We start from the raw sequence: 13,358 nt of genomic DNA, 5'->3' as shown, positions 1-13,358 counted from the left end.
ATTTTGTACTTTATCCTAATTAATGGGTGGGAAGTTCACCTTTAAGTTAATAAAACTGGCAATTCAATTGGTCTTAATTTATTTTATAGGTTTTTTTTTTAATTATTTGCCTTTCTTATGACTTTTTCCCAGCTTTCAAATGGGGGTCATTGACCCATCTATAAAAAAAAAAAAAAAAAAAAGCTCTGTCAGGCTACAAATGAATTATTGCTACTTTTTATTACTCCTCTTTTTATTAAGGCCTTTTCTGTTTATATGCAAGTCTCTGATTAAAATCCGTTTGGTTGCCAAGGTAATATGGACCCTAGCAACCAGACTGCTGAAACTAGAGAGCTTCCCCCATTGTCCAAAATGGGAAGGTAACCAGATAACCGTTCCCTAGTAGATATAAGAATAGCACTCAATAGTAAGAATACATCCACGGAGACACCTTCAGTTACATCGAGTAGGAGAAACCGCCTGAAAGCAGTTCCACCCTAAAGTGCTGGTTCTTTCTAAAAGCCCACAGCCAGCCAAAACATCTTGAGATGGCTGCCTACTCACCCAATATTAAAGCTAAAGATGCACTTGTTGGGTTAGGAATTTTATATTTTACATGGTAGAGATTTGCAGTGTAATTTAGAAAAAAAAAAAAAAAGATAAATAATTACTTTAATAGGCTTAGAGTGTGAGAGTGTGAGTGTGAGTATTCAATAGACTAATTACTACACCGATCAGTTTAATAGCTTTCTTCAGACATTATGGTCACACCCAGTCTCATACTTCAGACAAAGGAGCATTGCATGTCCCATGGGTATTCCAGAATTCATATGCCATACAGGCCCATATTTGTGGGGAGGCCACAAAGGCCCTCGCCTAGGGCAGCAAATTGTTCTGGGTGGCATGCTGCCCAGCTGCTCTGAGAAGCACAAAGGACACGCAGCTCCCCAGTGCTCCGGCATTTGCGAGCATGCGGGGGTGCTAGGACAGCGTGGCCTAGGGGTGCCTGCCCAGGAAATCTGGCGCTGATGCCATAGTGTTCTATTTAAATCAATTCCAGTCTAATTACCTTGCGCCTAACAGTGTTAAAACAAAACATCTGTCACCACCCCTGATTAAAGAATGAAAAACTTTTGTAAGCAGGCCATTGAAGAGCAAGTGCTTGATCATCTCCAAGGTCTATGCAACCGCTCCATGCTTTTTCATTTTAGGAGTGGCATCAGGTGGATGGCCATTTTGTCCACTGCCGGTTTCCACTGGAGGGCAGTCATGGTGCCCTGTTGCTACAAAGTTTACAAACTTTAGGGCATAATGCGCAACACATGAAAGGTCCCTTATACCCGTTTGAATTTCAGGCAAATCACCAATTATTGCAGTAGAAGAACAAAAAAAACCCATCAATACATCAGTTGCAGAAACAGGCATTTATTGCCTTAAACTCATTTACAAGTTAGCATGCTTAGCACATTCAAATATTACTGCAATAAAGCAGTTCATGAACAGCTAGATAAAATATTGCTAAAATACAAATTCACTTTTGGATGATTCACAGGTAGATATTAAAAAAAAAAAAAAAAAAGTTATTTCTACTCAAACAGATTTAATGGTAGAAAACCTGGAGAAGTGCTTCTGCTGCATGAACTCAATACTAAGGTAATATGGAAGGCCATGTTCAAGATGAAACCTTCCAACTAATCTACAACACCTAGCAACTAATCTAAAAGTGGAGAGCCATTTTAAAAAAAATCAAAAGAACACTAATCCTAATGAATCACCTCTGTTACATGTTCTGTGAATCAATTTCAGATACAATAAATGCCCTAAATATTAGGATAATGGTTAGCAGTCCACAATGCTCCAAAGAGTTACTGTAGTGCATCTTTAAGAAACTCACGAGGAGCAAAGCTAAAAACTGCAGAAGAGTGCATGAATTTAAGTAAAAAAATGTTTTAAAAGTCTATAAAAAAAAAGTCTTGTTAAAAGTATAAAAAGGAAGAGATTATAGTTCCAGTCTCATAGATTTGGGATGCAAAACTGGCATAAGCACATTCGTAGACAAATCCTTTCATTGCATCAATGTATAGCTGATGGCCGGAATGCAGATACAGCCAGATAAGCCTGGTAAGGTGTGCAGCCATAGTATCACCATGAAGTCTCTCTGGGGGAAAAAAAAAATAAAACGGTTACCAACTAAACCCAAGTTTATTTTGCCTTTTTAGAAATTGGAAAACTTGGCAAAACCGTTACCTTCATAGATCTTGGTGTCATACTCCAGTAGGTAAAACAAGCTTTCTGGTAGAAGGTTCCTAACCCAAAAGTTCTCTTCTTGAAGAAGCCAGTTACTTATAAGTTGCTTTCTAGTTAAAAATCCTTTAATATGTTCCAGATAGAAGGAATCGCCAAACGTCATGTATAGCCTAAGATAGGAATTTCACATTTTTTGATGCTGCAGAATGTTATGACAGTTCCTGAATGGTAACCAAGTTAGTTTCATTCATAGATAGTATAATTTACAACACAAAGTACCAGTGTACTTGTGCATTTTCGATCTGTATCACTTAAAAGGGTTGAGAAACATCAAATGGCCATTTCTGAAGTATTTAGCACAGAATACAGTAAGTACAATTGCAATATCAAACCAACACAGCTCTATACAATGGGACCATAAACCTGCCAAATTCATTAGTCAGCCTTTCCCATCTCACTGTACTGCCTCCAGTGACTGACAAACATTTGCCTGTTGATCTGCAGTGCACAAGTCTTTCTTATAATAGGGCAACTTACTTTTGGGTCTTCAAAACACTTAAGTCATCACACTAAGGGGCATATTTATTATACTGTGAAAAAAAAAAAAAATAGAAGGATAATACACCACACATCGCTAGGCTTCACTGTGTAAAAATGTGCAACTATTTTTTCTTAGAGCGACTTCTGCTGGAAGCAATTTAAAATAAGTCAAATCTGGCAGTCACATGGTGTAAAATTCCACACACCTTGATAAATTCACCTTTTTACACCATTTTTTTGGTGTAATTTTGTTTTACACAAAATAAATATTCCCCTTAGTCAGAAAGTGAGAAGATTATAAAATTATTTGGGAAGGGCCTTTTTACATCTTGTATCAGTTTTTGTTAAGTAATCTGCATGTTCAATGTATATTCCCATTATACAGCACTGCAGAAAACATTCATGCTTTAGTTATGTGTTAATAAAGTACCTGTAACATGGCAAGGAGTCAATCAATTTCCAGTTAACATAGTTGCCAGCTGTCTCTTCCAGGGTGCATATTCTCATCATCTGGACTTTAGCTGCTGCCCAGAACTGCTCATGATTAACAACAGAAACCTGCATTTCTGCCTTTAGCATTCTGTGCACACCATCTAACGTGTCTTGGTAGACCTGCAACAAAGTATACATGTTTAGAAGAAAAAAAAAAAAATAAAATTCAATATGCTACTTCTAGTATAATTTTTGCGAAGACAGATACCCGGTTCCTCTTTTCTAGCTCCTTCCCCAAATTTCTTTTCATAACACCCAGAAGTGGCATTTACTAATTTGCAGCATTACATATGGATGCTTTGCATAGCAAATATGGGTTTTAGAAATAGCACCTGCGCAAAAAAAAAATTACATTAAAAAAAAAAAGGTTGAGACAGGGCAGGAAAGGTAGGGGAGCAGCAGGGCATGATGTGAATATGGCCCGTCACATGCAGCACAGGGGAATTGGAGAAAAAAAACTGCATATTCTAGATCAGTGCTGTCCCAACTTCTGTGGTACAGAGGGCAGGAATTTTTCTGGCCTGTGTTGACCACTTCCTGTTTTTAAGCCACACCCATGTAACCACAAGACTATGTCCACATTAAGGGCAGAACTCCTCGGGTGATTCCGGCGCGCTGCGCAAAAACGCAGGAGTCACATCGGAGATAAGGTAAGTAATTTGGATCGTTTCGCAGCGTTTATACGACACGACTGTCTGATGCAGACGATGCATCTGACAGTCATGCCGCGACGCATCAACAATGCAACACGATCCGACAATAGCATTACTTATTTCCGTGGCATCTGACGCGGCGCCTGCAGTTTTGCACAGCGCGTCAAATCACGTTTATGCAAGACATTGATTTGTTTTAGTGACCGCAGAATGACAGTCCATAATTAGACAACTTGTTATCCACAAAAACCCATAGATCCTTCTCAGTTAAGGAAACTCCCAGCACACTGCCATTTAGTATATAACTTGTATTTATATTTTTGCCAAAGTGCAAAACCTTGCATCTATCAACATTGAACCTCACTTTCCAGATTTCTGCCCAATTTTCCAATTTATTCAAATCACTCTGCAAAGTGGCAGCATCCTGCATGGAACCTATAATTCTGCACAATTTAGATCAGCAGTGATAGAAACAGTACTTTCAATACCCACCTCCGGGTCATTAATAAACAAGTTGAAAAGCAAAGGACCAAGTACAGAGCCCTGCGGTACTCCACTAACAACACTGGTCCAATTAGAAAATGTTCCATTTACCACCACTCTTTGTAGTCTCTCTTTTAACCAGTTCTCTATCCAGGTACAAATACTATGTTCCAGGCTAACATTCCTTCATTTAACCAGTAACCTTCTGTGTGGCACTGTATCAAATGCTTTAGCAGAGTCTAAGTAGATCACATTCACTGTCATCCCAGAATCAAGGTCCCTGCTCACCTTCTCTACTCTTAACCATTTAGGGGGTGATCAAAGTGTCTACACTGAAACAATGTGCCACTTCATACAACGTGTAATCTTTCAATTCGATAAGTTTTAAAAAGTAAAATACATTTATAGTGGCCCTTTAACATACCTTCTTCTGTTTAAATCTTCCCCACTTTCGGCCTAGGATCCAGGCCAGTAGAGATCGGCACATAGAAAAGTAGTTTTCTACTGTCTGAATACCTTGTGAAGAAAAATCAGGAATGTTTTAACAAGACTTTTAACTGTATGTGCAAAAGGTGAGGCTCATACCTAGACAAGTGGCCATGTGCGGAGTGTAATTTTAAGATGCTATATGCAGGGCTGGAACTAGGGTTAGGTAATGTCTACTGTGCAGTTATGGACACACAGTTCCCCTAGTTCCAGTCCTTCTATAATATCAGTGGTCAGGAGCAACTGCAGTGGTGCATCAGCAGGAGGGGAAAGATGTTTTGAGTAAACAGTTTCTAGGGCAGGGATCTCCAATCTTTTACCCGTGAGCAACATTCAGATGTAAGAGTTGGGGAGCAACACAAGCACAAAAATGTCTCTGGGGCGACAAACAAGGGCTGTGATTTGCTATTTGGTAGCCCCCATGTGGACTGTCAGCCTACGGAAGGCTCTGTTTGGCTCCAGTTATGGTTTTTATACAACCAAAACTGGTCTTCAAGCATGGAATTCAAAAATAACCACCTGCTTGAATGCCACTGGGAGCAACATCCAGGGGGTTGGCGAGCAACATGATGCTCACAAGCTACTGGTTGGGAAAAACTGCGCTAGGGTTTTGTGATTAACATACAGTCAATGCTGGGAGGGTAGGGATGCTTGGGGGTGAAGGATTGGCTTGGGTGCCAATCCTGTTTGGCCCAGAGGTAAACACACTGAATATGCATGGTTTTCATTAGACCAATTACAACTCCCAGAAATAAAGATTTATGTAAGAAGCAGGGTATCACCTATATTCTCATCTCCACATGCCAGCTTTCCATTCCAGTAGTCATCTGTGATCGCATGAAGAGAAGCCAAGTACTCAACATCACAGGCTGAAGAACCCCAACAAGACACTTTTCTTTTGTCAAACCGTTTCCACCATAAAAAGATTCTCTGCAGCTGCCTGGCACAGGACTTGGAAAGGCCAAAGAGCCAATAAGAAAAGAGCCATTGGAAACGATAGCGCATAAACTGGCAATATAGCCACTCCAGATCCTCATGACCTGATGAGAGAAACATTAAGCAAATAATTTAAAGAGTCAAACTCAAAGTTTAATTCTTAGGGGTATATTTATCAAAGAGTGAAGTTAGTGATAACCACAGTCCGCTAGAGCGAAACACCACCTCTTTCCGTTAATTCACTCTGATAAATGTACTCCATGATATTTAGTGGGTGCAAGACGGTCTGTTCACTCCACTGGCAAGTACTATTGTTAGCAATTTACCTAGGAAATACAACTAGAAGTTTTTCTGGGGATACCTGGGAGGAAGAAAAATGGTGGATCAGTGCCTAGGGAACATTACCCCAGACTTTCAAGTTTTTTGTTAACTGGTGACTTTATAACCCCATTGATGGTACCTTCCATAAAGATACATTAGCAGGATGCATCAATGCGACTTACCATCTAGGAGACGGGGAATCGTCTTAGGCCCTGTTTGGAAATTGCTAAACGTACACAAACTTATGTAAAGGGAAGAAAAAAAAACAAAGAACAGCTCGACATGGACAGGCGTCCAAGTTAGGGTAAACTGGCTGCCAATTAAATTAATAAGATACATTACAACCACCTACCTATTTTTTAATGTAGCTCTCCCCCCTCCTCTAGTTTTACACCTACTTTTCAGGAACTAGTACCAGCAGAACATAGGTTACACAGGACTCCCTCACCCAGTGTGGGTCTTTGCAAAGAGGAAGGTTAGGGTGTTGTGTAACTACACCTCCCTTGCTGCTATAAAGAATGAGAGGGTGCCAGAGGTTCTTGCAAACAAAACAAAAAAAGGGTTTAATGAACAAGCACAGGGTTTACTCACAGCAGTTTCTCAGAGGCAAGTGGTACAGGCAACATCACATGCAGAGCGTAACACAGGCCGACACTCCCCTGTTTACAGACTTTACAGGAACCTCACTTCACCTCTGCACTGTTCTGATCACCTCAGAGAAATACTCTATCCAAATTCCCGCTCCACTGGGACCCCTACACTACAGGCAATATGGCCTGTGAGAGATACATTCAAAACTGCCACGCCTATGTTGGACCTCAGAACTGCTCTTTTTAGCTCTCCCCTAACCGACTTAAAACTCCTAGAGTGTACTGGTGCTACACTTGCCACTATCTAATGCATTTAACAGCATGCAACACTCTTTCCTCAGCACTGCATCAAAGTGAGGCAGGAAGTCACCCTACCTGCTAACCAATAGCATACATATGCAAGTCACCTTACTTGGATACATTCCCTTCTGCCCAGCAACTAAGGGACAGGCATGTCCAAATCTGGCCTGTGGGCCAATTGCAGCCCATTTCAAATGTACACCTGCCCACAGCCTCTGTCATGAAAATAATAATAATGTGGCCCCCCAGCACAGTACAATCAGGAATCGCGTAGCAGTAATATTTGGGCACATTAGTGAAATTATCTGCCACTTTGTCTATACTGCTGCCTGTGTGCTGAAGGTTCAGTGGCAGAACTACGGGGGGAGCAGGGCAGCTCGTGCACCACTGTTTCCAATAGGAAAAGCGCGTACGGAGGGGGGCCTAGCTGCACCGTGGCCCCCCCAGTTACGTTACTGTGAAGTTGTAAGCAGTTGACACATACTGGCACGTAGGGACACGCTACTCTTGCATACTTCTTTAGGACTGAAGGTGCAATAGACGAATCGACGTGTAAGTACAGTAAACTAAAGAAGTATGCTAGAGCGGCGGGTCACTACGTCCCAGTAGGTGCCTATTGCTAAGACCTTCAGCACACAGGCAGCAAGTCCAGACTCCCACTTCTCAAACGCAGTGTACGCGTCCCATCTCCAGGAGTGAATGATCCTGATCGCAAGCTACCTCTGAATGGATGTCAGGCTGAATGGTTGGCCCCCTCACATTTTCACCTTACCAAATCTGGCCCTCGTTGCAATAGGTTTGGATACCCCTGCTGTAGGGATTTAAAGCCATACAGGCTACTAACCCTTTGGGTCCCTAACAACTAAGATATAATAGGCAATTCTATACTGTACTAAGTAGTATTAAGGAAAGCTAGCATACAACAGGACCTCAATAGCAGTGATGCATTATCTCTAAGCTTACTGTAATCACTTCAGAGTGCTTTTATTACAATAATATTAAAGGTTTGTATAGAATGAAAAAAAAAAACCCAAAAAAAACCAAAAAAAAAAAAAACACAGCCATATGTAACTTTAAAATTGCAAAGTCTTTATTAAAAATTAACTTACCGAAACTCCGCTTGCGCTCCTCTTCAGAAAAGCCAACAGGGCGACGATCCATCATGCAGCGCTTGATTTCTCCTCCCTGGCTATCTCCTATTGAAGGCTGGGAGGAGAAATCGAGCACTGCACGATGGATCATCGCCTGTCGCTGTTCTTTGAAGAGAAGCTATTAAGTTATTTTTTAATAAAGACTTTGCGATTTTAAAGTTACATATGTCTTGGTGTTTTTTTTCTGTTCTATACAAAAATGAAAAAAGAAAAAAAAATTTTTTACGTTACTGGTCCTTTAAGGTTACAACAGAAAAATCTGTTGTCTATACAAAGGTCCCTGGCTGAACAGGGGGATGTGCAAATAAAATATTACAATTCCTGGTATGCTCTTGCGTCATTGAAATGTTTTAATATACGTCACATGGCTATATGCCCAGTTGTGGGAAGGCCAGAAAACATGGTGGCCACAGCATATTGAAAATGCACTCAACTTCACAGCTGTATAAAACCATGAGCTGTGACAGTACTTTTTGTTTGCCTTTAAAGTTGAACTACCCTTTTACCAACTGTTGCCATTTTCCCCATTCCATTTCAATGGAACACAAATGTAAAAATCTATTTTGCCTGCATGTAATGGGCTAATTTAGTTAAACAAACATGCAGAGGGTCAAGCTAGAAAACATGACTTTAAGACAGGAATAGTACAGGAGTTGTGCCAGAAAAAAAATAAAAAAGCCACACAGGGACTGAAGACCTAGAAACAATATTTTCTAACCTAACTGCACTATTAAAACTGGTAGGTGCATTATTACCACCAAGAAAACAAAATGTAGAACTAAATAGGTTCTGGTTGGCAGAAGACCCTCACTAGTAGGCCCAGTTTTTATTTGCAGAGCAATAATGGTATTTAGTCAAAGTTATATTATTCTGCCTGTGAGGCCAGCTTAACTTTTCTTACATTGCATACAATTGACTTACATTCCGTGCTCATTTTTTGAAGAACATGAGATTGAACCTTTGTAAAATCCCCATGGTACTTTATTGCCATATTATGTAGTTCCTTCCAGTCATATCTATACAGGCAGTTGTCTACATCTTCTAAGGATTCATCTGTAACTATAAAGATAGTGTTACCTCAGACTGAGGAATATTACAAGCTCACAGTGGTCAAATGTTTACATATCAGTCAAAATGTAAATGTTATGCCCAACTCAAGTGTTGGCTCCGCTGCTCTACGCCTGCATTTTGTAGGCAGATGGAGAGAAACTGATCCATGTAGCTGCACGGACAGGCGCAAATGCCTGAATGCAGCTACACAGAGCAGAGATAAGCCCAAAAGTGCTTCAGCAGGCTCCGCCTCCACTTGGTATATGCACGCAAACCAAAGTATTAATAATGCAACTAGAAGATATAATACATGGCACTGACCTTTATGTTTTTCATCCAGTTGGTCTTTATTAATCCCCCATATATCATCAATAGCCTGATCAGTTAGCTGGACAGGAGGAAGAGGAACCATTTCTTCTAAAGTGAGCCACTGTATCCAGTATCTTTTTAGGGGTAACCCTGAAAACAGCAAGTCCTGCAATTGTCTGTTGCAAGGCAGGGTCTTGTACAACTTTCCCCACATGTACAACAGCTTAAATGCTTCCTTTGGGGTGTAGTCAGTGCAACCATTTCTAAAACCAGAGCCAAAGACAAGCTACAAATAAAATAAATGAAGACAATGATGAAAGGGCCAGATTACAATTCTATCATGATTAACAAGCAGATAAGAAAAACTCCAATCCAATTAAAAAAAAAAATTTGAAGGTACCAGTGTACAACCCTCTATGCAGTAGCTGAGAAACTAGTGGATTTTAGATACAACCAACTACGCTCATAATTTTGTTAAAAGGGTAGTTCACCTTTAGTTAACTTTTAAATCTAAATAACTTCATTAGGCCTTCATTTTTGTAGTTTCATTGTTTGCCTTCTTTTTTGGATTCTTTCGAGCCTTACGTTTCTATTTAGCTGTGGGGTCTCTGACCCCAGCAGCCAAAAATACTCACTGTGTGGCTTTAATTTTATAGTTGCTGATAACAATGCTTTTGTTATTACTGATTCTTTGTAGTCAGGCCTCGCCTATTCATCTATTAGGATCATTCATATCACTGCCCTAATGCCAGGATAGTTTGGACCCTAGCAACCAGATGGCTGCTTAAATTCCAATCTGGAAGGCTAAATTAATAAATAAACAATGTACTACAAATTGTCACAGAATCACAATATATACATACTAAATGTTAATTTAAAGGTGAAAAACCCCTTTAACCTAATTGCTGTGCTCATATTCCTGGCAACAAACCGATTAAGTTTTAAAATGACAAGGAACAGTAACACCAAAAAATTTATATATTTTAAAGGAATGATAATATTTCAGGTTGCCCCACACTGGTAACTCTGGTGTATTTGCATCAGAAAAACTATAGTAAACAAGCTGTAGTAGCAATGGGGCAGCATTCCAAACTGAAAAGGAGAAAAGGCACACAATATGCATCAAATATTATAAGATCTATAGTATACAATGGGATTATTCAGAACATCTATTTACTGTGTATCCTGTGTTTGAATGATTGCCCCCATGGCTACACAGTAGATTGTATAAATTATTGTGTTTCTGAAGCAAATACACCAGTTTTACCAATGCAGGGCAACATAACATTATACTGTCATTCCTTTCAAAAAGTAATTTTATGGTGTTACTGTTCCTTTAACAAGAGTCAGGAATCCATTTGACATAGCAGCGGCAAATGTTGATACTGAATCACTTACCATGCAGCTTCCATGATACAAGCACCATCAAATGATAAAGCTGCTGCATATAAAACAAGAACATGCACTGAACTAGATCACTTGGTATTTTCAAACCAAACACATATGAAATCCACAGCCTGCATGGCTAATTAGCAGTTCATTTAGATGCATGGGTGCACATAAATAAGTTCAGTCTGCAGCATGCATTTAAGTAAATTGCTAATTAGCCATGCAGGTATTGTATTATATATGTTTTTTGGTTTTAAAGGGGTAAGGTGGCAACCCTACATTAAATCCCCATGCAGCATGACTCAACGATGACTGGCTTTAAAAGGGTTATTCACTATTAAGTTAACTTTTAATATGTTATAGAATGGCCAATTTTGAGCAACTTTTGTAATGAATTATTATTTATCGGTTATAGTTTTCCAAATGGCCATCTAACTTTTAACAGCTCTTAAATTGGGGGTCACTGACTCAAAAATAAATTCTCATAAGGCTACACATATTATTGCTATTTAATATTACTCCACTTTCTATTCAGCCCTCTCCTCTTTCAGTCTCTTATTCATATCAATGCCTGGTTGCTAGGGTAATTTGAACCCTGGCAACAAGATTGCTGAACCTGCAAACTGGAGAGCTGCTGAATGAAATGTTAAATACCCACAAGTAATAAAATTAAAATCAGTTGCAAATTCTCAGAATATCACTCTACATTATACTAAATGTTAACACAAAGGAGAACAACTTAAAAGTAAATCAAGTCTACTTGGGTCTTGCATAAAACTAGCGATAATTAGCTATGTAGCGGATACTAAATTGCCAGATGAAATAAATATTAGAAGTGTCCCTAATGTTCTGGTAGCTTTAGCACATACTCATGAATGCTCATTTAGGCTAAGGATACATTAAGAATGTTCTCCTTTGGCAGAGAAAATTCCAATGGATGTAAAATTGGGCATGACAAATTTAGGTCTGAAAATGTGTGATCTGAAAGAAAAAATCAGTGTGAACCCAATTCTCAAAAAAGGTGGTGGAGGGGTAGGCGAGCAGTAAGCAGATAGGAAACCCCTCATTTGTAAGGCCAGGCCCTCACAGAGGCAAATTGTGTTCTCATTGTGAAACAATAGATGTTTGAAGGAACACAGTATTATATGCAAGACCAGAGCCAGTAATCAACATCTGAACACCCACCCTACAATGTTGGGCCCACAGGCTGTCCGTGTTGCTGATCCTATACAATGTTCTACAGGCTCCTCCAAGTTTAAGCAGGGAAAAAGGATCCAACAACTCCAGCACCATTAGCAGGACTTCATCGCTCATGTCCAGGAGCCTACGGCAGGGGGCAGCATCAGAGCACATTTCCCCATTGGGATTCCAGGAGTCATCAGTATAGTCCCAATAATGACCCGCCTGTGGGACTGCATAGGTGCCTAACCACATCTTGTAAAGCTCTGCACTGACCTCACTCTCCATTCTACCTAACTCCTCTCTAGGGCGGCGCTGGTCCACTGTATAAAATCTGTCGGACTGTTCCAATACATCATACCTGGAGGGGTGCAGGGTTTTGTGCATCACAAATCCCAAATATTTTCAAGACTGCGGAGAAGGCTAAAGTATTTTGCTACCTTCCTTTCACTTTGAAACCACCCCTTGCAATACCCTTTAACCCTGAATGATTGTAAATAAATGACACTGAGACAGGAGCATGGATGAAGGTCGGCCTCAGCTTTATTTATATTGGTACCATAGGTAACCCCATCCTTGCCAAATCCAATAACTTTTGAATTACAATAACAAATTTATAAACAAATGTATAAACCAATGCTGGCCACTGCGTCGTGTGCAGTGGGCATGTGAAATCTCCTTGATATAATAACAGAATAACAAGCAAGGATCAATTAACCGCAATGCTGTGACAATACAATATATATAACAGTAATCTGCTTGATTGAAAAAAAAAATGTTTTTAATAATAAACTTATATTTAAATACTTATTGCACTTCTGACTGGATGGGATGGAGGGGAGCTGTGCATCTTGCTGTGCTGCTAGTGCGCAGAGTAACCAAGGGGGAGGAAGTTAAGTCCTGCAACAGGCAGGTGGGCATGTGCTCTCTTATATCAGATGCTGGGTAGGAAGGGGTGAATGGAAGGCGCTAGTGCTGTACCAGATCCTCTACACAGTCCGGCTGCAGTTTCCCTAAGTGCTTCAGGGCAGCACAGGCTGTTGTTTCATAGATTTTCAAATATTATCAGGACCAGATTGAATATGAACTGGCATGTAAATGTCATTTTTAATTACACAAAATACTGTAGGAATCGTAAATGGCTTAATGGAGTGAAAAGAACTGAAGTTCTAAATGAACAAGCTAGTGTGGAACAATTTATACCTGAATATAATGTTAGTAGCTTCTGTGGCACAAGTGAGTTAAATTAGTCA

At 39.9% G+C, this 13,358-nt stretch overlaps 1 protein-coding gene across 1 annotated transcript; it reads right to left on the bottom strand.

Annotated features, from left to right (window-relative positions):
• Window positions 1–1,388: 1,388 nt before the first annotated feature.
• On the bottom strand, window positions 1,389–12,424 carry LOC108717918. Its single transcript, XM_018265368.2, has 8 exons — window positions 12,112–12,424; window positions 9,550–9,823; window positions 9,100–9,237; window positions 5,663–5,920; window positions 4,819–4,910; window positions 3,197–3,378; window positions 2,227–2,396; window positions 1,389–2,137 (listed from the first exon to the last, which is right to left on the bottom strand). The coding sequence occupies exons 1-8, from the start codon at window positions 12,391–12,393 to the stop codon at window positions 1,956–1,958; spliced, it is 1,578 nt and encodes a 525-aa protein (XP_018120857.1). The 5' UTR covers window positions 12,394–12,424; the 3' UTR covers window positions 1,389–1,955.
• Window positions 12,425–13,358: the final 934 nt, after the last annotated feature.

This window comes from Xenopus laevis, chromosome 5S, assembly GCF_017654675.1.
Source record: "Xenopus laevis strain J_2021 chromosome 5S, Xenopus_laevis_v10.1, whole genome shotgun sequence".
Classification (NCBI taxonomy): Eukaryota; Metazoa; Chordata; class Amphibia; order Anura; family Pipidae; genus Xenopus; species Xenopus laevis.
Note: the sequence above shows the minus strand (reverse complement) of the source record. Positions and strands in the feature narration are given on the sequence as shown.